Source organism: Lepisosteus platostomus, chromosome 23 (assembly GCF_059453375.1).
Source record: "Lepisosteus platostomus isolate fLepPlt1 chromosome 23, fLepPlt1.hap1, whole genome shotgun sequence".
NCBI classification, from domain to species: domain Eukaryota; kingdom Metazoa; phylum Chordata; class Actinopteri; order Semionotiformes; family Lepisosteidae; genus Lepisosteus; species Lepisosteus platostomus.
This window is the reverse complement of record NC_142633.1, coordinates 9266489-9294186: the sequence shown is the minus strand read 5'-3', so window position 1 is coordinate 9294186 and position 27698 is coordinate 9266489. Positions and strand designations below refer to the sequence as shown.

Below are 27698 nucleotides of genomic sequence, written 5' to 3'. Positions count from 1 at the left end.
CATTACTCTTTCCCACTGGAGCACCACAGCACCCTACAAGAGCAAGAGTGCTAATGAGCAGAAAAGCATACGGCTGACTGCCATCTCTGTGAACCCTAGGGAGTTGCTGTTTCACAGGAAGCCTACAGGGTCGTGTCCAGCTATTGCTAGCTCTACAATGTTGCGAAACACTTGTCAGAATGGGGAGTTGGAGTTGTGACTAACAGCCTAGGCTCCAGCTCCTGGCATTTGGGCCAAAGCAGTTTACACGACCGCTGAGAAAGTGCCTGTACTTACCTTGGCTGGGCTGCTTGGACACCCTTTGCATTTTGTAGTGGTTATGTTTGCAAATTTTGGACTTTCCGATGAAGGATCCACGCACACAAAATGGGAATTTGAAAAAAATTAAAACTTTATTTGGGTTTAGCAATACGCCATTAGTACCAGTAGAAAGGCCATTCTTCCCTCTATATATGTCCACAGTGTAACAACTTGGCGGTCAACTTTTTCAAACTGAATTTTTAGAAAAAATATTGAGATGGTTTTATTGCATAGTGCCATTGCCTTGTCCTTGAACAACACAGAATAATGGATCTGCAGGCCTCGGGTTCAAGGACCACTTGGTAGGGGCAGTAGGTTTGGATGCAAGGTGAGGCTTGCTGGCTGCAGACTATTACTGAAGAGGTTAATATGTTAGCCTGAACACATCTCATAACAGGTCGCATCTGGTCTTTATGTACTGTGGTGTGTAAGGGACACTGTAGAGATGGCCTGTCAGTCTTTTGCTGATGTTAAATATCAGGCTTTATTAAGGTAAGCAACCTACAGCAGTATTTTATTTTAATAAAATTGGAACCCTCAATTCTTTTTCTTATCCACCACCCTCATTTGGAGTAGCAAGTGTATTTTTGTGTATTTTTCCATGTCTCGGCTCGTGATTACGAACCCAGCAACCACAACCAGGAGAATGAAGATGATTCCTCCCACCGGCTCATCTTTTAGCACGTTACAGGATCGGCAGGCCCTTGCAGGAGGTTCAGTGTCTATTGGAAGGGAGGTGTGGTCTGCAAACACCCCAGCTGTCACGGAGACCCGAGACCGCCTTGGCTGACCGGTCTTTACCCTTCTGCAATGCTCAGTCAATTGTGCTTCTTAAGCACCTCCTTAAATTCATGTATTCTGAAACCTTAGTGTACTTATCAGGTATGCTTATGACTTTATTCTGTTTAATTAATCAAATGAGATTTCTTGCTAAGCCTGCTTAGGTGCTTATCAAAAACACCTCATCCTAATATAATTCTCTAGAGATGGGGAATAGGTTTAGTCAAATTCAACCTGTGGCAGGATGTCCAACTGAAATCAGATTACTCTGGAATATATCTGAAATGATTAATTATCTGTAATTATCTGTAAGTGTTCTATACTCTTGCCTGCCGTGAACAGAGTTAACACTGTCCCAGGTTACCCTGCTAGTATTCACTGCAGTGCTCAACAGCCTTTTCTCACTGGGGGTGTGGAGTGACCCAAGTTTCCAAAATCCCATGTCCTCAAGCTTGAGATCCTGCAGTAGGTAGAATCAGGTCAGTCATACGTGTGGAGGTCCATCGTGGAGGTAGGGTGACGGCCTCCCTTCCTGCTATTCCCCTCCCTCTCACAGCTCCAACTCCCACCACTTGTAAGCGAAGGGCTCCCTGCGCACATTGGAGCCGCAGTGCACCTCGCCCAACAGCTTGTGGTAGGCGGCAAAGTCGTCGATGAAGGTGCAGTTGAGGCCCAGCCCCTTCAGCAGGGAGCACATCTCAGCCTCCAGGGCGCAGCGCCCGCCCACCTTGGGGCCGTACGGCTTGGGGATGCCTACGTTCTTGCCCAGAACGATCATGTTGACCTGCAACACAACAGGCAGCATCTTGCAACACCAGACTATATCACGGTGAATCTTGAACGACCCGGCCCTGATATCAGAAGTCTGCAACCCTCAAGGGCAACCATGTAGTGAACTTTATAAGGGTCCCTAAATGATCGGGTGCTTCACTCCTTTGCAGGAGTATTCTAGGAGATCAGATTCTCCTTTGGGTTAAAGAAGTACCTGAACTTCTCAGATTAACCAGGTGATTCATCTGTTCCTGAGGTCTTATGCTTCAGCTTAGAAGAGATAAAATAAGCAGGTGACAGTAGTATCCAGTGGTGAGGTATTTTTTTGCACCAGTGTCGGTAAAGGAAGCTTTAAATAAATGCATCTCTGCCCCTTACTGAAGGTTCGGCATCAAGTTCAGGAGAGTGCATGCCCGCAAAACCCCAAAACCTGGAAAGTCACATGGGCCACAGAGAGCCGAAAATGCTCTGGCCAATTACTCTCGCCCGTTCCCATTTGGGAATTCTGCAGACACAGCTGGTTAGTGGCATGGCCCAGGCTCGAACCTGGGATCGCAGAGCCTTTACCAGTGAATCGGATCATGCACCAGGAGGCCCCATCATCATTGCTACTGTTGCCGTGGGCAGCCTGCTGTGTCTGTAGCAGTGTACCAGCCACTCACCATGTCTGGGTAGTAGGCGACGGCCCTCTTGTTCTTCTCCAGCTTGAAGAGGATGGGCAGATCGATAATGTCCTCGTCCTCCAGCCCCAGTTCTTTCTTCAGGACGTCCCGGTTCCAGTCAATGCAGCTCTGGGGGGAGAGAGAGGCACTGTGAAGAAAGCTCATTGGCGGTTTTGATCACATGTCCACATTTTTGCTCACATCCTAAAATGACAGCTGAGCTTCTGCGCAGCTGAAATAGAAAGCAGGAGACTGCCTGCTGGTTTCATACTTGGCTTGATTTGCATGATAAAGTATGTAGTTTATGAATGTTTACAATTTCACCTTTGCTTATTAAAATAGTTTTCTAGTATACTTGTCCTTTAGTTGGTGTTTGCCTATTTTTAATTGTCCTTTTCTGAGTCTAGAATTTCCAGTTTTTTATGATATACCCTCCCAACCAACTGAGCAACTCAGGCCCTCTGAGTCAACAAAGTGTAAACAAGAGTCATCCATGCATTACTCTGCCTGTTGTCACTGCTCGGCTTGCAGGAGAGGTAGTACTTATCAGAGAAAATTTGTCAATTCCAAGTCTCTTGTAAGTCAAGCGATTTACAAGAGACAACTTAATCACGCTTAATCTGGGCATTGCACTGGCAATTGTATGTTACTGCAGAGGAATCCCTCTTACGTTATATACTCCAGGTTTTGTTCCTGCACACTCCTGTTGTTAGTTATGCAGAGATTGGCAGAGTCTTGATGAATTTAATCTGTTAATTGTCTAAGCCCTTGAGCTGTTTGGAATAGACTGTGGTTTTCGTGACTCTTGTGTGACTCACAGATTCCTCACCTGGACGAAGTTATTCTCCTCCTGAAGACGTTTATTGCTCAAAATGGCTTCCACAGAGATCTGTTCTTTCATCCCTGAAGGAATTGAAAATGATTTTTGGTCAGGATGCTTCCAAACAAGAATGGGCAGCAGAAACAGAGAATATGCAGCATTGTAATAAGCAAGTAAGTTCTTAATAAGGTATTCCTTTTAGAATACCCCCCATGCACACACACAAATACTCTCTGATGTAAATGTAGATATGGTATATTGAATCCAATGTTTCATGCTGAAAAAATGACAATATAACTAATTAACCAGAATGAGGACAATTTTCCTGCACTGATGAATAAGGACAACTGAGCCTAGGGTAAAAAACACACATAGACTGTGCTGAGAATCCCGGTGAGCTGTGGCAGATGTGGGATCATTGTTTGAGACTGTAGGGAAGACAGTACAGTGGACACTGACTGACACTGCAGGGACACAGTACAGAGGACACTGGCTGACACTGCAGGGACACAGTACAGAGGACACTGGCTGACACTGCAGGGACACAGTACAGAGGACACTGACTGACACTGCAGGGACACAGTACAGAGGACACTGGCTGACACTGCAGGGACACAATACAGTGGACACTGGCTGACACTGCAGGGACACAATACAGTGGACACTGGCTGACACTGCAGGGACACAGTACAGTGGGCACTGGCTGACACTGCAGGGACACAGTACAGAAGACACTGGCTGACACTGCAGGGACACAGTACAGTGGACACTGGCTGACACTGCAGGGACACAGTACAGTGGACACTGGCTGACACTACAGGGACACAGTGAAGTGGACACTGACTGACACTGCAGGGACACAGTACAGAGGACACTGGCTGACACTGCAGGGACACAGTACAGTGGACACTGGCTGACACTACAGGGACACAGTACAGTGGACACTGGCTGACACTGCAGGGACACAGTACAGACGACACTGGTTGACACTGCAGGGACACAGTACAGTGGACACTGACTGACACTACAGGGACACAGTGAAGTGGACACTGGCTGACACTGCAGGGACACAGTACAGAGGACACTGGCTGACACTGCAGGGACACAGTACAGTGGACACTGGCTGACACTGCAGGGACACAGTACAGACGACACTGGCTGACACTACAGGGACACAGTACAGTGGACACTGGCTGACACTGCAGGGACACAGTACAGATGACACTGGTTGACACTGCAGGGACACAGTACAGTGGACACTGACTGACACTACAGGGACACAGTACAGTGGACACTGTCTGACACTACATGGACACAGTACAGAGGACACTAGCTGACACTGCAGAAAGACAGTCCAGAAGACACATGTTTAAAATAATCTTCACAAAGGGCAGATTGGCAATAGCGGAAGCTGATACCCTGGTGTCTGTCAAGAAGCGGCTGGATGAGATCCTTCGATCATTAACAAGCAGGATGGGTTGAATGGCCTCCTCTCGTCTGTTACCTTTCTTATGTTCATATGTCCTCACCTTCAAACATCTTGGCTTTCCCATGACCCGCCTTCTGCAACCCACGGAAAAGCTTGTATCCCGCGTCAGGGCTGGCCAGGAGCAGGCGGAAACCCTGACCAAGAGATTAGAAACCATTTCCCCATCTTGTACAATTTACCTGGATTTCTTGCTCTGCTTACGGTGGGAAGTTCTAATTTACTATCCACTAAATTGCACATATGCTTCTGTTGCGGGATCACTGCGTTGTGCACTCTTTACTAAGACAGCAGGACTACTGCAGTCCCATTAAGGAAATGGGAGTGCTAACCTTTGTACCAAAAGTCATGTGTACTGCACCACAGCAGATCAAGACTGGAGATCTACGCCCTGCTGGTGCTGACTCAGTGAAACCTGGCAATTTCACAAAACTATCGAAACACGTGATGCCCAGTTCATTTTTGTATAAATAATGTGTATAGTACACACTGTTTAATCATAACAACCTGTGTTTTCATCTGTGAAATGCAGGCAATTTGACTTGCCTGAACTTTGTTCCGATGAGCAAATCTGATGAGATTTCTCATAATGTTAACCAACTTTCACTTCCAGTCCCCCCTTCCTTGACCATGTGTCAGTCTCTGTCCATCCCTCCCTGGGTTTTTTCTGGTTTATGTACCTTTCTGTCAGGAGCGGGGACAAAGGTCATGAACTCATCCACGTGCCCAACATACAGCCAATCGGAAAAGAGCGCCACAGGCGACTGGACCTTCTGAGCCCACAGGAAGTCCTGGACGACTTTCGTCATGTTGCGGCCTTGGCTTGCCCTGAAAAACACAACCCAGGTGTCACGATCGTCATCCCTCCTCTTAAGGGCGCTCCAACCATTTCGGATTTTAGTTTATTACTTGCACCTGCCCCCTGTTTCGCCTGTTATTTAAACCAGGTGCTCCCACTATTCCGTGCTCGGCATTGGGAGATGGACGCCCGGAAGCCCGCCTACCAGTGGGTCCAGGAGAGACCCGACGGCATCAACTTCACCACAGCGTCCTGACCATCTGAGTCCGGGGCTCGGAGCACCTGGCCTCGTCATCCTGTTTTTATATTCCCTGTTCCTGTTCCGGATTTTAACGTTGTCTGTCTTGGGATGGTTCTCCCGGCCTCTGGACCCTGGACTATGCCCCGAATTTCCCCCTTGGACTGTTTGGACTTGTTTGCCTGCAACACGCCCCCCCAGAGCACCGGATCACCGTCGTCACGCCCCCCTGTCTGTCCTCCTGTCCTGATCCTCATCGTGTTTTCCCTCTTGTCCTTCTCCGCTTACTTCCGGATTATACCGTCTGCATAGGGTCCTGAACTACGCTTCACAGGAGCCTGGACCGGCTCCAGTTACACCAGGCTGTAGCCACTCAGCGGAGTAACAGTGAGGGACGTTGTTTCAAGGTGCAGGTTCGTTTTTTTTTTCTTGGGGCCCCTGGCATTAACAAAGTGTTACTTTGACGGGCTGCTCCGGACATCTACAAGAATGGATTCTGGAGAAGCTGGAGTCTGTTCTTGTGCAGTGTTGAACAGAATACAGTTTTTAAAATGTATATAGCTTGACTTTCGCACATGCTCACAGGGCACTGACCAGCCTTTCTTTGTTTTTCTCTTATGTATTTTTTTTCAAATTCTTTGCACCCAATAGGCCAATAAACTATATTGTTTATGCTTACTGCTCAATGCTCAAAAAACAGGTCAACTGAATAGTCTTGAATCCCCAACATAACAAAACAAGCTAGACAAAGTTAACTGCTATTCACTTTTGATTGGTTTTACCATACTCTCTATACCAACAACCTGACATGTAAACTACTGTCTTTCAGACACTTCCTCTCATGGCACAGTAACAATAGCAGAACAGTTGCTTTCAATAGAACAGTTTCGTTCTTCCCCTGATATAACACTGCAAGATTGCATTTCGAGATGTCAACATGTTGAAGCAGGTTTTTTTTTTTAATAAGCGGTAAAATGATGCCTCACGGTCTGCAATGTGCCTTGAGTAATTGTTTAGGCGAGACAGGCTGATGACAGACCTGTCATTCAATTTAGAGCAAGGCCGCTTTGAGATCTGCTCAGAGTGGTAGAAGACAGAGACTCATGGAGAAGAACAGTGCGTTAGAGGTTTCAGTACAACTTTCCATGAAGATGACTGAATATACGAAATTGCTGCCTTGCAGTGCTGGGGCCCTGGGTTCAGTTCTGGACTTGGGCAGCTGTCTGCAAGGGTTTCCTCCAGGTGCTCCAGTTTCCTCCTACAGTCCACAGATATGCTGGAAGGTTAATTGGCTTCTGGGAAAACTGGCCCTGGTGTGAGTGTGTTTGTGTGTGCCCTGCGATGGACTGGTGTCCTGACTAGGTTGTATCCTGCCCCTTGCCCATTGCTTGCTGGGATTGGCTCCAGCTCCCCTGCGACCCTGAATTGGATAAAGCAGTTAGAAAATAGATGGGAGGAATATGCTAAACATTCTGTATTGTTATGTACATCTTATTGTACAGATAATGCACAAGTGCATGATCTGAGTGTTTCTGATGACTACATTCACTACAAGACAATAAAAGGGTTAAATGAAAAATTCTGAATGTCGGGAGGGAGATGCCGCAAAACTGAAGGAAAGTCCTGTGGTCATTATCGAGATCAACAGTGATGCAAGGGCCCAAGGACAGACACTTCAGGACTGAGAAGAAGAGGCACTTCTTTGTTATACAAAGGCTTGCAGGAATCTGGGACAAGCTGCCCAGTCACATTGTTGAAGTGGGTCCCCTGGGATCTTTTAAGCAAGTGCTACACTGGCTCTTGAAGATACTTAGAACCAAACGAGAAACATGGGCCCCATGGCCTCCCTCTCCTTCCTGATGTTCTAATGATAGTAGAGGGGTGGTAGGAGGCAGCACCCCTGTGATACTCACGTAGGAAAGGCACAGCCAATGATGATCCTGCCCAGGGGGTACACCTTCCCATTGACAGTGACAGGGGGACTGACCTCCAGGTTCCCAAAGGAGTCCAGGCTGCTCACTTTCTCATCCCAGGCCACTCGTGTCACGTACCCAAAGTCCGGTCCCTGCGGGGAAAAACAGGAAAGCTCGATCACTACAGCAGTGGGGATTGGGGGCAGCCCATTCTCCGCTGATAAAGGGTGTGAGTTAGATGGTGCTATGGCTCCAGTTGTATAACATGGTGAGACTGACGTATATAACAGCAAAATACATTTTGAGCACAGTCCTCTTAAACTGGGTGCTTGGAAATTTCACAAGCCAGGTGGCTCCTGTAATGGGGCAGGGAGTGTCTCAGCCATGTGCGTCTGCCCGAAGCTTGTGTGCTTTAGTGTTTATAGCACAGTACGTGGCTATAACAGGGGTACATTAACTGCTGCACACGGTGGGCAGTTCAAGTATGGGGGTACCAGCAGCTCCTCGTAGGGAAAGTCTTTGAGGTCGCCGTCCCGTGGGGAGTCCAGCACTACAGGGAAGCTGTGGTGGGGTGCCTGGATGTAGCCAAATTCCAGTTCATCCTGTACAAAAAACAGTTTGAAGATGTTACTGACCTGAGCGGCTTCTGACATACAGGGAAACTCAACAGCCAAAACTATTCCAGCAGTTCCACTGTTCTGTGATTCATACTGTAGTTTGCATTGTTTGGATCAATAAAACAGAATTACAGCACCTTGAAAGAATCATCATAGCACAGTCCAACTGCCTATGGATGCATTCAAATTATAGGGGAACTGCGGTCCCAATTTCTCAGATCGGTTATTAAATCTCAGTAACAAATTCATTAACAGTATAGAAAAATTTCACACATTTCGAATTTAGCACAAAATAGTGAACTGGGTAAAAGTACTGTATGTTGCCATGTTGTCGTAAACCCGTGGTCTCACCACGGGCTAGAGCAAGAGTGTGCGAGAATTGTGATTTGCGGTCGCCCTTCCTGCTCACTAGTCTCTGTAATGACCAATATATTGTGATATACGGGCGAATATGTAAAGGTTGTGCACCAGACGTTTCACCACAGAAATGTTCCAATGTGATTTGCATGCAGTAAACAGGTAAGTGTAGTAGTATTTGTCAGCAAAGCCATCTCGAAATCGAGAGCAATATTTCTATTGGATTAAAAGAGATGTATTCACAAGCCGGCTTGTTTACAATGTCATAGGGCCTTTTCATATCACTGGAAGTTTTGTTGTCTCTTTCTGAATTGCAGAACATGGAGCTGCATATACCTGGAAATTGTCTGTTTTGTGAAATAAATTGGAGGTTTTACAAATTACTGTGTACATTTTACTTATATTGTTGCTTAAAATGCACTCATTACTGCTGCTTCTTTCTAAACCCAAAATATAAAAATAATCCAGGCACTAATAATACCTATTGTATCTGTAGTGTATCTTTTTACAGTGAAAGATAGCATGTGCAGTGAGGCATCCTGGGAGTCAGACTGGAATACGGATGTCTGCCTATGATGCCTGTTGAATCACAGCAGCATGGCTGTACAGCCAGGACGCTCTGTACCTGCATCCAGCGATCACCACGGTTCATGTACTCATAACACATCTTCATCTTGATCCCACAGCGGGACACCAGCTCCTTCATGCCCTTCAGGAACTGGAAGTTGTCTCGGGTGCTGGGGGGGGACACAACAGGACAGCTGTGGGTGGGCTTCGGCCTGGCCACCTCTGACACCCCACTCTCACTGTGTGACCACACACGGCATGCCCAGGGGCTGTGTGACTGAGCCATCCGGGGCCATATTCTCAGAATTATTAATCCTCTTCACCAGCTTCAAATTGCTGCGATAAGGCGATTTGTACTATCACGATGGGACAGAACTCTGGATATACAACAAGGTGAGCTGCAATGTTAACAAGTGAAATAATTGCTGAAGTTATCGCAAGTTTTAAATGTAATGAGCACTCGCTCACTCTAGAAAGTGGTAGATAAGATCCACAGTACCAATATGAATGTTTACATTTTGGGGCATTTTGGAGATTGGTAACTATTTTTAGCCTTAGAATTAAGTAAGTAAAGACTGGCACTGTCAAGTAGGCAGCTGCGTCAGCATGCGTAGGCTGCAGAGGAACAGGTAAAGATTTATTCCACGCTGAAAGGAAAAGAAAAGAGACACAACATTTCGGCTGTGGAGCCTTCTTCAGGTGCCAAGACTGCTAAGATCCTCCTGCTTTGTTCTTTACTGCAGAGGTTAAAAGGAAAAGCTCCTGCCTAGAGTGAATGGATCTGGAGGATGGCTGAAGTTTGCACAAGCTCCTCATTTATAACCACAAGTAATTTTTTCATTACCCAGAATCCTTAATCCAAGAGAAAAAGCCGCAAGAAGAACGAGAGCTCATGCATTATGGAATTGCTTCGTACTCCTACTTGTGCAGCTACCCCTGCCACGTTTTTCTTCTAGATGAATTTTGTGAGCCGGAGAGCGCCCCTCTTACCTGCACACAAACACCTCCAAGGGCCTCAGGGTGTTTGGCGTCATGATCCAGGGCGCCACCCGGAACACCACCGTGTCTGTGAAGATGGGCGTCTCCGGGAAGCCCTGGCAGAATGTATCACATTACTAACTTTCTTCTTGCATTTGCATGTAATACAAACTGGTGGCCAGAACAAGTATAAAAGATCTGTGTACTAGAATGCATTGGAGTCATATCACCTAAGTTATTAATCAGTTCCAACTTCGAGGCTTAGTTTTCAGCATGAAATGAATGATATGATATCCTAGGTCAACACTTTGATTCCAAATTACTTTCTTGTACTAGTTTTACTTTGTCCCACATTTCAGCACTCGCCCAGACCCCATCCCATCATGTTTCATCCCAGGAGTGAATTCGTTAGTGAGGATCCCAGGTGCAGCAGGACTGACCGGTGTGCTGGGCTCCAGGAGGCTGAGGTTGATCGTGACCAGGCCCGGGAAGTCCTCGTCGGGAAACCTGCGCCCCTCCACGAAAAACTCAGTCTCGGACGCACCCCCAGTGTACTTCACCACGTGGGAGAGCCTCTTCTGGCCGAGCACCAGGGGGTAGTTCAAAACAGACAGCGATTCTGGAGAGGGCAAGAGTACGCGAGTGAGTGACCGCTGGATTATCTGCACTTTCACTCTCCTACGTCAAAAAATGAACAGGCCCATTCGTTACCTAGTGCTGCATCGCCGCGCTACATCAGACATTTCCCAGAAACCCTCACCCCTCATGCAGTTCTCTGATTATTTGGTTAAGTGATGGCCGTGCTCTAGAAGTCTACATCTTGACATTTCTGCCACGGCTTGACACTTACTGTCTTTCTGGAACACCCCTATCTTGCCGGAATCACTCTGAGAGATGTGCAGGGTGATCTTGTATCCCTCTGGCAGTTCCGCTGGCCCGCTGGTCCGCAGTAGCATCTGAGACATGTCTGCCAAATCTGCCAAACATACACAGCCTTTACACACACGTTAAAAGCAAGTATTTTAATATCTTTCAGTCTGCTAAGCTATTTTGACTCAGAGTGATTCCCTTCACAGTCTCTTCCCTTGTGGTCTCGCTTACTTAGTGATTATTAGCATTGAACATTCTCCGTGAAGATCATCCTGCCAGTTCTTCGCAAGTTAACTAAAATGTGAAGTGATGGAAAAGACTGAAGAAGGCAAACGGTCGAAACACTTTTGATTAGCCTTGAAGGGATCTTCGCTGTGTCCTTTGACAGTTTGCCATTTTAACATATTTTGCCTTGTTAACAACTGCACTAAGTTAAATGGGCTAATGCATTATCATAAACATCCAATAGTGTTCTTATTTTGACAATTTAGTACTTGTAAGGTACAGTAGCAACAAGTAATATTAGGCAATTTTCTAGTACTCGTGAAGTCATAGGTTTTCATACGTAAAGTGTTAATGTGTAACAATAGGTGTCATTTCCACTGGCATTCCCATGAGTAATGAGAATTATGTGAAATTTTGCATTATAGCGTTTGAAGAAAGAAATGTCCTTAAACTGGGTGTTGGCTATACACCCATGCCTCAGTTTATGAACATTTGGTTTTACAAACTGATTTTGCTTAATTGAAGAGATTTTTCCTACAATGAAGGCACATCCTTTGCAGCTGAACGGATGTTACCATCCTCATAATTTGACCACATTTTCTTTGTTAATTAATGTACTAGGGTAAATAGGGTCTTTATTACAAACAAGTAATAGTGTTTCTACTTTGACAACCGAGTGCTTCGTTAAGATAAAAATAAGTAAGATTTGGTAATTTTATAGTTCTCAGGAATCAATTGGAAGGATTTATATGCAAAGTAATGTTAACTTCATTTTTGGTTAAAACATTTTCACCTTACGAACAGTTCTTGAGAAATTCTGTTCATTAATCGAAGGATGGGTGTATACATAATTTATATCAAATGGTTAGCTGCAATTCGGGCCCTGGCATTAGTGATCAGTTTCACCTGTCAAGTCTGCTTGCTCCTGTAGTGATTAATTGAGAAGCTGCTCTTGTCTTATTTCGTTATTAGCAGAGGTTTAGTGTTTTTAAACTGGGAAACAATCAGCACAGGGTAAGGGTAAAGATATCACCAACATGAAAACAAAACAAAAAATCTACTACTACTGCCATTGCTCTTTGCAACAGCAACCATTTGTACAAATTAAGCAATTATCTTACACTTTTACAAAAGAAATACAGTATACATTTCTCCACTTCTCCTGATCTACACAGCGCCATTTATTTTTTCCTTTAATAACACGTTTATTACACCATTGTTACCATGATTGAAAATCTCCCTCTGAGATCATAAAAAACACTAGGCACTGTTTCAGTGAGACCAAAGTCGGTTTATTTACTGAAGTTGTTCCAAAAGGTAAAGTAGAAGTTCAGAGGACGTGTGTGCACAGGTTTTTTTTAGCAAAGACACACCACTCCAGTGACACCATCAAACAGGGGCACCATGACTGGATGGACGTAGGGGACCACAGGGAGTGTGAGGTAGGTGACGCCAATATAGTTAATTCAGCCTCCTTTCCCTCTGGGCTGTTCAGGCTCAGACAAGACGCAGACTGAATCCATGCCAGTGGCCCCAACTGCAACTGCCACATGGTCAGGACAAATGGGCTTGGAGAGCTGGTCTTGGCCTGTGGGCTGTAAGCTTCACACTCCTAATGCAGAGGCCTTTTCATTCCTTCAGCCTGTATACACCCCTCCGACTACCTCCCCCCGTGTTCTTACACAACATATTAACAAGAGCGCAATTTCACTTCTGGAAAGGTGTCCAGTTTTCAGAAAGCGGATTTTAGATTTAACAAAGACACTAGCCTACCTGAGCTTTTGGTTATTTTGTCGATTTCACAGTCTTGCCGTTTCTTATAAACCCACTCAGAGTCACAGTTGACGAGGAGGACGGCACCGTGTCCGTTGGGACCCCACTTCCAGGAGGCCTGGAGAGACACGCTCAGCCTGTCAGTGCCCTGCAGAGACGCCCCTGTGTGTCCCCTGAGCACCAGGGGTGTGGGCCCCTTCGGACCTCTGCTCACACTGGGCGGAAAGTCCTTTTTAGGACAATTCCACCGTATGACATGGCTGCCACTGCAAGCTTATCCAGAGATGTTAAACATTTACTGTACGTGGCAATGAGCAGAACACTGTGTCACAATGCCCATTCGCGTTTCTGATGAAAAGCATGAAAAGTGTCACTTTGAGCAAAGGTATTTACTGCATTGCCTGGCCAGACTCCACAGAGGATTTCAGTGAAGACCGGTTCACAGTTTTGGAAGTTTCGGGGTGTGGGGGTGAGTATGTATACAACTGGGAAGGCCTAATGTTCTACTGTGGTCAAATTTAGCGAGTAACCGATTTACAATGGAGTGAGCAGATTCCCAACGGTTTGTCTGAAAGGAAAAATAAGAGCCTTTATCACCCCGTTCATTATTTTAATACAGGCTTGCATTAGAGTGAACTAATGCATTTGCGTAACAGTCACGCTGACAACTGCTTTCCAGTAACCAACATGCCTCATGCTTTCACCTCCCTGTCATCTGAGAGCCTGGTAGCTTGACTAAGATCAGTTACAGCTGAGCTGGCCAGGGCTGTCTGTCAGGGGTGTGCTGTCTCAGTCACCCCTCTAAGTTATTCACTGGGCTGCTGTGGCACACTCATGTAAGCAAGCGCAGGGAGATAGTTCTAAATCCCGTCACTGCAGTCAAAATAGACTGTGATTTCTGGGGAAGTGACTCGTCTGTTTGGTAAGACAGCAGCCATGTGCTGCCTTGGGCATTAATGCTGCCCAGCACATTTCCTCTTTCTGCACTGGTATGTTGTAAATATAGTACCCTGTTGCATTAAGAAGAGCAGGCTTCACACAGAGATGAAACAACTGGGGGAAAACTTGAGACATGGGAAATGGGTGATGGACAAATCCATATTTATGCCAATTTTGGTAATATTGGGGAGGAGAGGGGTTCAGTACTAAATCTAGCAGGTTAAGGCAAGTTACAAGAATAGCGCGTATCAGAAGCCAGTCTGCTTGGTTCAAGTGGCTGTGTGGAAACCATACCTTGTGTGCGTTGTTCTTCTCCACGACACCATCGCGGTCCGCGTCCACGTCCAGGGAGATCTCTGCAGTGTGGGGAGGCGAGAGCTTAGAGGAGCTCACAAAGTTTCATCAGCCTCCTGCGCCCCCAACATACTCCCACCAAAAACAACAGCTGTACAACTCTGATCATCCCTCAGGTCTTTCCATTCCCTGTTCTGTTTCAGATAAGGGAGGACCGTGCTGAAAGTGCCCAAATCGAATATCAGTTCCTCTTTGAAATTACACGACAGTAATGCACTGTGGTGATAAGTCTCAGAAGAATTGTGGCTACATGGTCAGGATACTTTATATGTTGTCGCTCCTGGTAACATATGAAATGTACTGTGATTTACAAATTCACAACCTACATGCTTACATTTTCCCCCCTCTGAAGCTCAGTGATTGCTCTTTAGTCACAATCACTTCAGGTCTCTGCCCTATCCAGGTTATAGACGTCAATGTCTAGCTACAACTTTGGCAAATAAATGGTTTCCTGACCTTAAAAATGAAAAATTATGGTGAATCATTCAACTGCAGAAATAAATGCAGTTATTTTTAAAAGCAAACCTTTTTAGAGAATAGTGCAAATGTGGTATGCAGTTCATCTACTGCTTGATCCTATTATTATTAAAATTATACAATTGCCTCCGCTAACAGGATTGATCTTTGCCTACAAAATGCAAAAAAAGGAGGCTTTTTGTAGGCAGTCAATCACCTTCTAGAGTAGTAACTGAAGATCAGAGTCAGTGGCTTTGTGTAAAGTGCTACAAGCACTATTTTTAAAGTTTCTTGGCACAATATCTAAGCCATGATTCACTCCTCATGCAAAAATAGTCCCCACACAGGTATAGCGTCATATTGTAAAAACCCTCAACTTCTATCTCCCTTTGCAACATGACCATGATACACACGGTACGTAGGAAAGTGGAATTTGCTTTGCTCATTAGCTGTGCCACCAAAATGAAGCTTCTGAGCACATCCCTTACATCTTCCCGGAAGAAGGTAAAGGCGATTTCACTTAGCACCATGCTAAGTGGTTGTGTATGAAGCACAGGATGATTGGATCAGTTGCTGAAGTCTATTTAAAACCTATTTTTATCTTCTGGTGTTATTTATAAGCTCTGTGCCCTTCTTACGATCTGACAGCTGCTTGGCAGTAGGGAAAAGCCATTTTCTGCTGATCTGTGAAACCCAGTTCTTGCCACATTGCTGGATGGGTGTCCAGGCCACAGTGTGCCAGCTTACCAATGGCAGTAAGGTGAAGGATGGCCTTCCCCAGCTCCTCTTTGTCCTTGCCATAATAAGTCACCGAGAGCTGCAAGGAAGAGAATGGTTTCATTAGGGCGTCCATTCGAACCATTTTTATGTTCTCGTGTTTGGCTCTCCATCCATCAATTATCTAATATTTTTATTCAGTAGAGAGTCTTGGGGGAGCTGGAGCCTGTCCCAGCAAGCAACGGGACGACAGTCCATCGCAGGGCAGACACACACTGACGCAAACACGCACACACTCACACCAGGGCCACTTTTCCCAGATGCCAATTAATCTATCAGTAAGTCTTTGGACCGTGGGGGGGAAATCCGAGCACCTGGGGGGAACACACGCAAACATGGGGAGAACATACAAACTCCATGCAGACAGCACCCCAGGTCCGGAACTGAACTCAAAGCACTGCGAGGCAGGCAGCAATGCTCCACAGTGACGAGTGTATTTTACGGTCTTCCTTCGAAATTCACTTAAACATATAATTGAATCCATATATAATGGGCCTTTTTTTCCTGAACACTTATTTTTCCCACCTGCATTGTTATGACTCGTCTACATTTAAGACAGCTGGTGCCGATTGGATGAGCGATGCTTCTCTTATTGACATCACTGTCACCCTTCAGGTGCCTAGGAAGTGACAGGCATCCCTGTTTCCACCACAGACTGGGAGAAACCCCGGCTGACCAAGCCCATCTCCCGTGTCACCGGCACACTGGCTAATACTGAGGTAGCAGCGCAACGCAGAATTAAACTACTGACACCTGGACCGCAAACCCCAAGAGCACTCATCTTGAGTACCTTTATATAGCGAGTGAGGCGCCAACAAACTGCCTTTGTCGTTTCTGTAAGGCTGTTCACAAGGCCTCGGTCTGTTAAATGAATAATCCACACATATGTTGCAGTTGGGATTGCACGGCAGTAACCTTCAACACCTTCCTTACCCACAGCATGGTGGGATCGCACTGGGCAACAGCTTAGTGAGCGCTGTTTTGCTCTCGTGGGACCTGAGCTTACCTTGTCAGCGTTGGCGTGTTTGCTGGCGCTGTCCATTGTAATGTGCAGGAAAGCCGCTCCAGTGAGGGGCAGTGGGAAGGTATTCTGGGTAGGGGGACTGATCTGGAACTGCACTGCGTTGGAGCATTGGACCCCGAAGCTCTTGGACTGGGGGGGAGCACTCCTGCAAGAGACATTTTCTGTTTTTTATTTTTGATTCCCTTCATTTCTTACCTTTTCCAAAGCCACTACATGGAAATACCCCTAAAAGACCTGCGCTCTTCCTGTCGGGTCCTGACACTGACTGTTTCAGAGACTTCTGCTGGTGCACTCTCATGTTTCCAGCACACAGCGACACAGACTCCTACTGGACCTCCATCTCCACGGTGACTGGGTCTCTTACATTCTGCATTTCCAGTGTTTATTTTACAGACTTATTTCCCTTCAAGAGGTATTAATGGTCATTATGTCTTCTCCACATCCCTATTCCCAAAAACCCTCTCTCTATAGGATGTTTCAGTGTGATTATTAACCATAAATATTTGTAAACATTGTAATAGTGATTATTATACAGCACATGTCCATTCTGTTGAAAAGAAAAATGTCAGGACACCTCATTCATCACCTAGAAAACATAAATGCACAACATTATACACAGATCTTGCTGTATGCTGTATCAGCTGGTGAACTGCAGGGCTGACAAGAGTTTAGTGGGCTCTGGGATTAGTGATCAGTGTCACCCGGAAGCTGTGCTTGGTAGAGATTGATGAGTTGTGAAGTGAAATTCAGCTCAGGTCTTAGTGTTGTATTGAACAGGTATTCCCATTTTTAACTGGGAAACTGAATCTGTCAAAGATTAAGAGCATACGATTGTATACAGGGTGAAGGAGAGAAATAAAGCTGTACTGTACATTGAACGTGAAACAGGTGCGGGAAACAATGTATTTCCACACCTAATAAAACATCATCTGAATTATTTTGTCCCTCTCAGGGATAAATCCCAATAACATGCCCCAGTTAACCCAGCAGACTGTGCACAATACGAACAGCCAGAGCAGGCCCATCCTTTTGAAATGTCTCTCTGGGTGTGTTTCCAGTTCTCTACACTGTCTCATTCAGACCGAGAAAATTAAGGTTCCTCGATATACAAATGCTGTTTTTTCCCTTCTGAAAAAACCCGTTTGGAACCACCATGTAGTCAGTTTTGCATAGCTAAAGTGGTACCGCAGGCGGTAATTACAGTTTGGTTAAAGGTAATTTAAAGCAATTACAGGGAGTCTGTTCTTCTCTAATACCTCACTGCCTGACGGCAACAACGGCTGAGCTCACTGCTTGGTAAGACCACATGATGAAAACACACAATGGTTGTTGAAATAGTGTAGGTAAGTCAACGAGTAGAACTGTAAGACTTATCATTCTTATCTTCAAAACGAATGCAAATTTACAGTAGTAAAAAATCTAGAACACTGCAAACTCCAAGGAAATAAGGTAGTTTATGTCCAATTACTCAGAAGTGCGGACCCAAGTTTGTCTTTTACTCCGAACTTTTATTGCACACATGCCCTTAGGGTTAACAAACAAACACCAGCCCTATAAGGAAGCTGGGTTTTTGTCTTTATGTCAGGGATCAGATATCTGTAAAAAGCAAAGTTGGGGCCCAGCAGTGTCACATTACAACTGTCTTTATTTTGACCTGGAGTCTCTCCTTACAGAGGTGTGAGGTCTTCTTACTACATTGGGATCAGCACCTGAGTTCCATTATGGTCATTCTAGAAAAGGGCAGGTTATTAACACTGTTCCTAAACCGGTTGAAGACATGCTGATAAGACAGACCTTTGATAAACTGTTGCTCTTGAGCTGAATTACTAAGTAGCAACAGTATGGCACCAGCTGCTTATCTTGATTTAATTTACTTAAACAACTGCATTGTGAAACCTGAGCATTGCAGATAAATGAAACAAACAAAAAGTCTTGCCTCATTACAAAGGCGGTGACCTTCCAGGCAGTGGATGAGCAGCGTGTCTATTCAGCACAACCACAAATTGACCACAATGTGTTGGCACGCAAGAAGTTTAGAAGGCTGCATGAAGCTCTTCTCTGTCCATTGCGGTTGTACATAGAATTGTGCTTAGTTTGTATTAATCAGAAATATTAGTACTCCAGGGCAGCACGGGGGCTCAGCAGTTCTCATTACAGCTATCCCTGTGTCCAATTCCTGGGGTGTAACCTGCATGGAGTTTGTATGTTCTCAATGTGCCCTCTTGAAGGTGATTTAAAGGGCTCTGGAACTGAGGTAAGCAGCCACAGAGCAGCTTGATAATGAAGTATTTTGCCTGCAGAGGATTTACAATGTACAGGTAATGAAGGATTTGGATGACACCATCATCCAGTCATAGCCAGATAGTAGCATGAAGGCAACATGACTAACACCCTGCACACTGACATGTTACTGAGGAGGATTACACATCCCCATACTGGAACATAATTACAGGAAATACTCACGGAAAATAAAAGAGTACTTTGAACAGGCTCCTGTCACTATCAGTGCAAGAATACGTGACAGTACACGTGACCACAGCTCCAAAATGGACAAGACACCAACAAAAAGAGTCACATACTCTCAAGTGGAGATAATCAATATGGTGCACAGCACCAAACACAAAACAGAGCAGACACAAACACAGCATCTGGTGATTTGCTGATTAATCGTAGGGAGCTTGACACTGATGCTCACATAGAACTTCAATATTTGCACTGCTCTGTCTTATTTCAGTGGTGCAAGTGTCTGCTTTTTCACAACAAGCACACCTCTCTCAGGGCGATGAGCTTACCTTGACATATGAGAGAACAGAAATACTACTGTCCCATAGCTCAAGCTACTCAAAGCTGCAGCTGTAGAGTTTGCCTGCAGGGGCTGTTTCCTCACATGTGGAAAATGAACAGGTTTCAGAACACACAAAGCTAGTATTTAAGTGAGTTCCTGGGGCAGTTATGTCACCTCTTTGTGTAACAGAGCCCTTTATGTCTACTTGAGTTACCTTTTCCAGCTACACAGCAGGTTCTGTTGAAAAGGACTACTAGAAGCTGGTCTGGAGCTGACAGCCCACAATCAGGAGAGCACAATACTTTGGAAGTGTGGTTTGGAAGCTAAGGCTGGCCGCTGTGTGTGAGGCTCCCATTCGAAATGTCTGGCTTTGTTCTGCAAACATAATTGCACAGGAGTCAGTTTGCACGCCAGATTTCACATGGATGTCAGTGGCTGATTTAGTCTCCTTTCATGGCTATGGAAAGGTGTATTATATCATGACAACAGCTTTAACTGTGCTTCGAATGAACCGAAGCACTGTGGAATAGATTCCCTTCTCAACTCCTGTACGTCGTGTTAAAGCGATGGTCTGCACACGGCAACGGTTATCCCGAAGCCCTGCCCCTGAGCTCTCTGGGGGGTCTCCGGTTTGAGCAGGAGCCCTGCAGGTACTGAGAGAAGGCAGGCCGTGACGTGGCACAGGGCCTGTACCGCCATGTAGCCAAACTCATTATCCCGAAAGAATGTGAGAAGAACATTGCCTTTGGGTAGTGGATTGAGGACTGCAGCCCCAGTCTGCCTGAAATCCAGGCATGTTCTATTGTTAAAGCTATTATATTTATTTAAACACAGCTATTAGAGTCCAGTAGTGCACTCTGTCTATTTGTGCTATACAGTACATGTCTGTCAACAAATAGTTCATTTGTAACACAAGTTCATGGGCTTTTAACGTTAGCCTTGTTTAATTGTTTGCATTTGTATTTGACTGTTCTTTACAGTGTTATTGATTAGGCTTTGAGCCTGACAGTTCAGCGTGCTGTTGTTTTCTGTGGTTCATTCACCTGCTGTTTTAGGATACTGGCCCATCCAGTTTAAACCCCAGAGGTACTGCAGATACCCAGTAAGCACTGCCATACTGTCAAAAGGGAAAAGCAGCTTTCACCTTTTACCATTGTTAAATGCAGCAGGTTTTAATCATTTGCTTAAGATAAGTATCCTATGACAACAGGGAGCAAAGCTTTCAGTTCAACGATTATTAAAGGCAAGATCAGTATACTAATATCCATTAACCATTCATTATCAGAAAGGTTCTTATTTCTGGCAAGGATCACAGCAGCCTGGAGCCTGCCTGGACTCTGACCTGGAGAGGAAAGGCTCTTTTCTGCTGTGCACGAGCACTCCGGGACAATTTCGAGATGCCAATTAATTTGGAAAGTGGAAGGCAGATGGACTGACTAGGGAAAACGCACAGGGCCAACAAGCAGTCTCCTCACAGAAGACACCTCTGTCCAGAATGAATCACAAAATAAAGAACTGTGAGCCCTCCCCGGGATAATTCAGTTTATAGACCTTTTCCTTTTTTATATACTGCAACGCCCAACATAAAGCAAGAAATCCTTTTCATTTATTCACTAACACGAATATTATGAAGGGTTTGTTATGCGCATGTACAAGGTTCAGTCACTTACTGATCAGTGCCCTGAGGAAGCTACTTGTGCTATAAAACTAAACACATACAGTATTATATGAGAGTCTGCAGCAGCAGTTGATCCATCCTGAACCCCTAATCCCTAATAAATTGCTTTGGATAAAATGACTGAATGATGAAAACTAAGTCTGCATTCGTGGCAAGAGAACATGAAAAGTGCAAACATGCAATCTTAGCTGAAGCAGTGATGCCTAGAGCACTTTCTGGTTCAACACACCAGACTGTCTTTCCTGTGTGAACATGACAACCATGCTGGAATTTCAAAACACGAGACCGAAAAGAAAAAAATAACACTGTGGCTGAAAAATCATTATGCAGATAGAAGCCAAAGCATGACTCTTCATTTACGACAAGTGAAAATGAATGGAAATCAGAATGGTGGCATTAGGTCAGGAATGAGATTATGGTTTTACAGTGTTTAGAAACACTTTAAGAATATTATAATTATTCAAATCACTTAATTGTCTCTTTTACAGTGTGTGTTCCCACAACTGGAGTTCGTAAAAGTATCATAAAAGTTACAAACGAAAGGAGGCAATTTGTCTCATCTGGCTTGTTTGATAGTTAGGAGCTGAAGGAAACCAGAGTATCAGCTTCAAATACATGGCTGGGTAGCATACTCCCACCTCCCTTTGTGTAAAGAAGTGCCTCCCATTCTTAGTTTTTCTTCACTTTAGTTTCTACTTGTGTCCTATGGTTCATGTTTCACTATAGATCAAGAAGACATGTATTAGATTGACTTTGTTATTAGGTCCCCTCATAGTCCTGTCTGGTCAAGACTACAAAGGTCCAGTTCTTTCAACCTGTCAGTGTAGGACATTTCCTTAAACACTGAGTGCATTACACCATTTTAAAATAGTATCCCTTGATTTAAATTCTACTTGTAACTATACATCCACCTGTTTCTTGAAATCAGACAAGACAGAGTCTTCATTCTCCTTGTGGACCATAGGGTTTTAGCAGTTAGCAGAACTATAATTATATAGTGATTCAGCACAACTGCCCAGATTTCATCCACACATTTTCTATCAGGTTCAGTGGTCACGGGGGAGCCAGGGTCTATCCCAGCATGCCATGGGCACAAGGCAGGGTGCACCCTGGATGGGACACCGGACCATCGCAGGGCAGACACAGAAACACAGACACGTAGTGTATCCACTCACACGAGGGCCAGTTTTTCCAGAAGGTAATTAACTTACCAGCATTACTTTGACCTGCGGGAGGGAACTGGAGCACCTGGAGGAAACTCACGCTAGCACGGCGTGAACATACAAACCCAATAACGCCCCGTGTCCGGAATTAAACCCAGCGCTGTGAGGCAACAATTCTACAACTCTATCACCACTCCACCCCCTCAAATTAAAAGCTGAAGGCAGCCACATTGATGAAACATCTTCCATCATAAAGTACATTCCTGCCTCCTACCACTGGCTTGGGGAAGAAAAGGGATGTTTCTGATAAGTAAATGTAACAAAGCAGTCAGTGGAGAAGCAGGGCCTTTCTTAGGGAAGAGAGATTTTAACAGCTTTTGTGTGAACATACACATTGTGCAACAGCAGATGAGACCTGCATATCATTACAGAAACAGACAGTCATTTTGAAAAGATTTGTCTATGCAGCAGTTTCTCGCAGAGCTGGTATTAAGGATTGTTCCAACACTAGTCGTTGGAGTTCCAGTAGCACTAATTCTAGTGGGGGTATGTTCTTAATTCATTTTACCTCTAACTGACCAACTACTTAATTGAATTCATTTTGTTTTGATCTCTTCAGCTGCATTTTCTGAGCTCCTGGAAATCTGGCATTTGTGAGAGCATTTTAAGGAATCGAACTAAGTAATGTCACTAACTGGTTTGCATGTGCGATTTAGAAGTGTTATGACGAGGTTAGCTAAAAATGATAGCTGTGTCTTGCTGACATGCTAAGTAATCCAAATGCAGGATCTCGGTGATCTCCGAGTGACAGAGGTGGTGAAAGGGATAGGGCAGCTGAGAGCGGGGCAGGTCTGATGGTGAACACAGTTTTCAGGGCAGGATCAGACAGGTAGACTGTGCTGCTGTGTGGGAAACCAGTGGAAAGCTGGAGCCATTGTTCTGGTGCTGAGCAGGAGATTGATTTAACCAGGCAGATCAGGTTTGGAACTGACCTGGAAGTCTTCAGGCAAAGAATAACTTTGGGAGACGCAGGTCAGTACGGGGAGCACACTGCCATGATCCTGAAACCACCTCAATGACAGAGCACCGTACCAGTGGCATAATAGGGTGTAAATAGAGTGGCTCATCGGCCAAAGGGGGTCAAGAAATCCAGCCCAAGCTTGTCTGAATGGCACTGGGTGGAATGTGGCTTCTCAAAAAAAATGTGCTTGGTTCCCAAGGCAACCGAAGGCTGTGAGTTCATGCCTGCCCAGGCATGACAAGAAGAGCTCAGATAACATGGGGACCTAAATGGCTAAGACTGGAAAACGCAGTGTAGATTAGCTCAAATCAATGGGAGGTATACAGTAGAAACCTTTTGGTATATTCTCTGAGTACAGAGAAGATGCATAGGTGCAACATATTTAATTGTTCCAGTTAACCAACAGTGTGTAGTTGAAAGCAGAAGTTCAAACATTTCTTATATCATCTTATAAAGGCAGTGAACATGTGAAGTAAACAAACTTGCTTTGTCTAACCAGCTCTTGGTCAGGATGTAGAGAGTGGGTTTTCATTTAGAGCTATCCAACTGGCTTTGCATCTCTCATACACCCATAATAAAATTCCAGCACTCTAAACAATGCAAGGGTTTTGGCGCAAAACACTGGTGAAGAGTTTTCCTGCAGAGAACAAGGGTTGGAACAGAAAATGCAGATGTTAAAGAAGCAGAAGCTGATAAGGGAGTCTCCACCCTTTGACAAGTGCATCATGTAAGAAACCAGGAGGAGGTGCAGCACATTTCTCATTGGAACCTGTGATATTTTGATCAACATGCCTAGAACCATTTACCTTTCCTTCACGAATAGTGGTCAAACCTGCTACCTGCTGAAAACAATTCTTGACCTGCAGTTGCGGGACTTAACTGCTTTGCACTGGTTAAATCCAACTCGATCTTTAATTAGACGCTGGCTGCAGGCAGAGGTGTAGCATTACATGACGTTTTGTTTCCTGGTTTGATTATAGAGTTGAATTAAATTAACCTTTATTGTTTCTAAGGGAACATACAACATATACAGCATACATACATATACATGCTGTACATATACAACATACATACAATATGTACAGCAATAATACAATACAACAACAGTCCAATACCATAACACAAAACAGCATTCCAACAATATCGCTCAGTCAGAACTCCTCCAGTACCATAAAATTAAAAAACAGACAATTATCCATCCATCCATGTTCTAGCTGCTCCTTCCAACTCATTGTCACAGGGGTGCCGGAGCCTATCCTGGCAAACAACGGGCACAAAGCAGGGTACCCCCTGGACAAGACAGCCATCCATCATAGGGCAGACTTTCACAAACACACACGCACTCACACCAGGGCTAATGTCCCAGAATTACCCTACCCCACCAGGATGGAGGGAAGAAACCGGAGCACCTGGATGAACCCTAAATGAACGGGGTTTGGGGGGGGGGGGGGACATGCAAACTCCACACAGACAGCACCTCAGGTGCGGAACTGAATCCAGGGCCCCAGCACTGCGAGGCAGCAATGCTAACCCCTGCGCCACTGTGCGACCCACTAACAGATGATCAGAATCTAAAATAAATGTACAGTACATCTACCACCATCCCACACACATGAGCCCTGCAGAACTGACAAGCTTTTCAAGCTGCCTCACACGCCCCCACACCACAACATCTCTGTGACACCTGAAGAATGGCTCCGCTATGATAAGAAACCTTCGGCGTCGGGTCTCTGACTTTGGTCTACAAAGTCTCCTGCGGATGATCTATCGGCTAAACGTCGTGCAAATGGTTAACGCGTCTCGTCACAGGGTGTTATGCTGAATGCGAATTAAACAATATTGGGCAACCTTTTCTAATGTCTGCAAGGGCACTAGTGTTTGTTTGGGAATCCGTTATGATTTCTCCATTCCAGAAACTGTGCGGTTCTCTGGCGAAGATGAAGAAATAAGCGCACGAGTGACCGATCTGCCAGTCTCGCCGCAAACCTGCCAGTAAGGGAAGTCACACGCAGTCAAAACTTCATCCGTGGGATTGTAGCAGATTTATTTTTTTTCCGTTTCTTTCAATGAAGATAAAGTTATTTTGGACTTGAAAAAATCATAGAGATAACCGAAACGTTATCACGGTTTAAGATCGTGTGTTTCGGTTTCCTGCTTGAAATACCCGGCGCATGGTTTTTGTTTTGTCTTTTCTGATTTTTTGTTTATTTTGACCCGCAGTGAAATGAGAGCTGTCTTTGTTCTTCGACAGAGAGTGTAGTGTTTGCTCTGTGCATTGTTTCTCAACACAAAACTAGACTACATTTATTGTTGCGGTTGCCGGTTTTCAGGAAAAAAAAGTATTGAGAGTGTTAAAAAAAACTTTCGCTTTGCTAAAAGTCTTTCTTTTGATGCTTAGAAAGGAATGTTGCCACAGCACAGAAAACTGTGGTTACATTTCTTTGTAAACTACAGAAGAAGGACTTTTGTCCGAAACGTCCTCAACCCAAAGATTTTTTAAAATAATTTAAACCTTGTGTGCAACATGAAACGTCGTGCCTCTTTACTTGTGACTTAATTTAATAGCTTTGCTAAAGAAATAACTACATTGTAAAAAAATTAAACGGTACGATATGCTTTGAAGTCTATTTCAATGACGGCTGTAACTGGTTGAAGAAGCCATTAAATAGAAACTGAACTCGTGGAATAAATTCCACCTCGGTTGTACGCTTTCAGTTTTAATCAGAGCAAAACGCCCGTGTAGTGATAGAATAGTCCTGCCTGGGAGATTAATTTCCGGGTGGGGCACTGTGTTTGCACCTCTTCTAGGTACCCCTGCTCTATCTGCTGCTGTAGAATGCACAGCTGCATAAATGGAGTATAAATGTCAAGTCTCTGTGGACAAAAGCCACGGCCGAATACAATAATAACAGCAGACTAACGCATTTCATGCTTTGTTAAACCCCGGTGTGTTAAGTCTTCTCGTTATCAACTTGAAACAAACCGGTGCCGATGACAACAGTGCGAAAAGGAAAGCAGCGAGCGAATCATACCTGTGCACATTCACAATCATCTCCGTCCCCACCACATACACGACACGCGTGGTCACCCCACTCTCTATGCGCACAGTTCGCTGACGGACCATGATGAAGGCAGTCGTGCTTCTTCCACAGTACGGACGCAGTTCGGCTGGAGGTCTCCCGGCAAACCGCTATTCTGAGTTAGTGCAGCAGGAAGCGGCTCTGAACTGTCTTTTTCATAACAGGTGACTCCTCCGCCCACTCGAGACGAACTCTGCCGTGATTGGACAGACCCCTCGCAGTTCTCTCGTTCTTTTGAAGTTTGTCCCCGTGGCGGGTGACACAGTGACAAAGCGCCGTGCGGACGCGAGGTGGCGCCACAGGGCGCGTCTGTGGCCGGACAGGGCCGGCTGTCGCGATGCGATGCTGACTGCCCACAGAGGGACGTACCGCGCTGAGGCGTCCTGCTTAGGTCAAGAAGTTCTACAGTAAGTCTACCCTCCAGGTGAGAAAGAGGTGTGATACTTAAGAGAAAAGGCCTCAGACTGGATGAGCAAGAGGAAACTAAACGCATGCGTGCTTGAATAAATATAAGTTTTGTATTAGTCTAACTGCTTCTGTTTTTCACTTGCAAACGTGCGAATAGTGTGCGGTGTTGAATATATAACACGCAACGTGCCGTGACATCGTGTAACTTTTGTCTAAGACGCGCCTGGGGTGGTTTTGTTAAAGAGGAGTCGTTGTACAGTATCTCACTTACGGATTTCAGCTTTTAAAACTTTCACGCCCACATCTCCATTCGTTCGGGCGGCAAATCTTACCTGTCTAGCCCATGGCTCTTGCGTTGATTCCTAATTATAATGCCTTAAACTTCTATGACGCTTTTCTGGACACTCCACTCTTCACGGGTAATGGGGACTCGCCTCCACCACCCCTGTGTAAGCTGAACGGTGTCTGTGTTACTATGCACGGTGACGTTCTTCCACTCTAGTACGCCTGTACCCCCTGACACAATCCGCTCGCAACACCGTCATTGCTCAGCAAAGGTTTTGGCATAATAAACAGTTAAGTACAGTAAGAGTAAATTTTACTGTATCTGACATTATGCCCCTTCTTCACACTGTAACGTCTCTCTGAGTTTCCCACTGAAAGACCACTTTGCTTATCGGTGTGCGACTTATTTACGTTGCTTTCCTTAATTGTTTTCCTTAATAAACTCAAGTTATAATAGTACAGTCTATGGATAACTTTAAAGCAATCATCGTCGTCGTAGTCCGGCCACTGACTGTGTGAGAGGAAGTGACACTTGAGTTTCTCTAGGAGCGGTAAGCGATATTTCTCAAGTT

The 27698-nt window shown here is 45.1% G+C and overlaps 1 protein-coding gene across 1 annotated transcript; it reads right to left on the bottom strand.

Moving 5' to 3' along the window:
• Window positions 1-369: 369 nt before the first annotated feature.
• Window positions 370-26634, bottom strand: padi2 (peptidyl arginine deiminase, type II). The gene is made up of 16 exons (XM_088617268.1): window positions 26386-26634; window positions 16689-16851; window positions 15653-15722; window positions 14390-14451; window positions 13157-13274; window positions 11139-11264; window positions 10729-10907; window positions 10301-10404; window positions 9369-9480; window positions 8264-8371; window positions 7770-7921; window positions 5500-5647; window positions 4863-4956; window positions 3343-3416; window positions 2514-2642; window positions 370-1864 (listed from the first exon to the last, which is right to left on the bottom strand). Exons 1-16 carry the CDS (start codon window positions 26475-26477, stop codon window positions 1631-1633), a joined length of 1965 nt encoding a protein of 654 aa, XP_088473394.1. The 5' UTR covers window positions 26478-26634; the 3' UTR covers window positions 370-1630.
• Between the last annotated feature and the right edge of the window lie 1064 nt (window positions 26635-27698).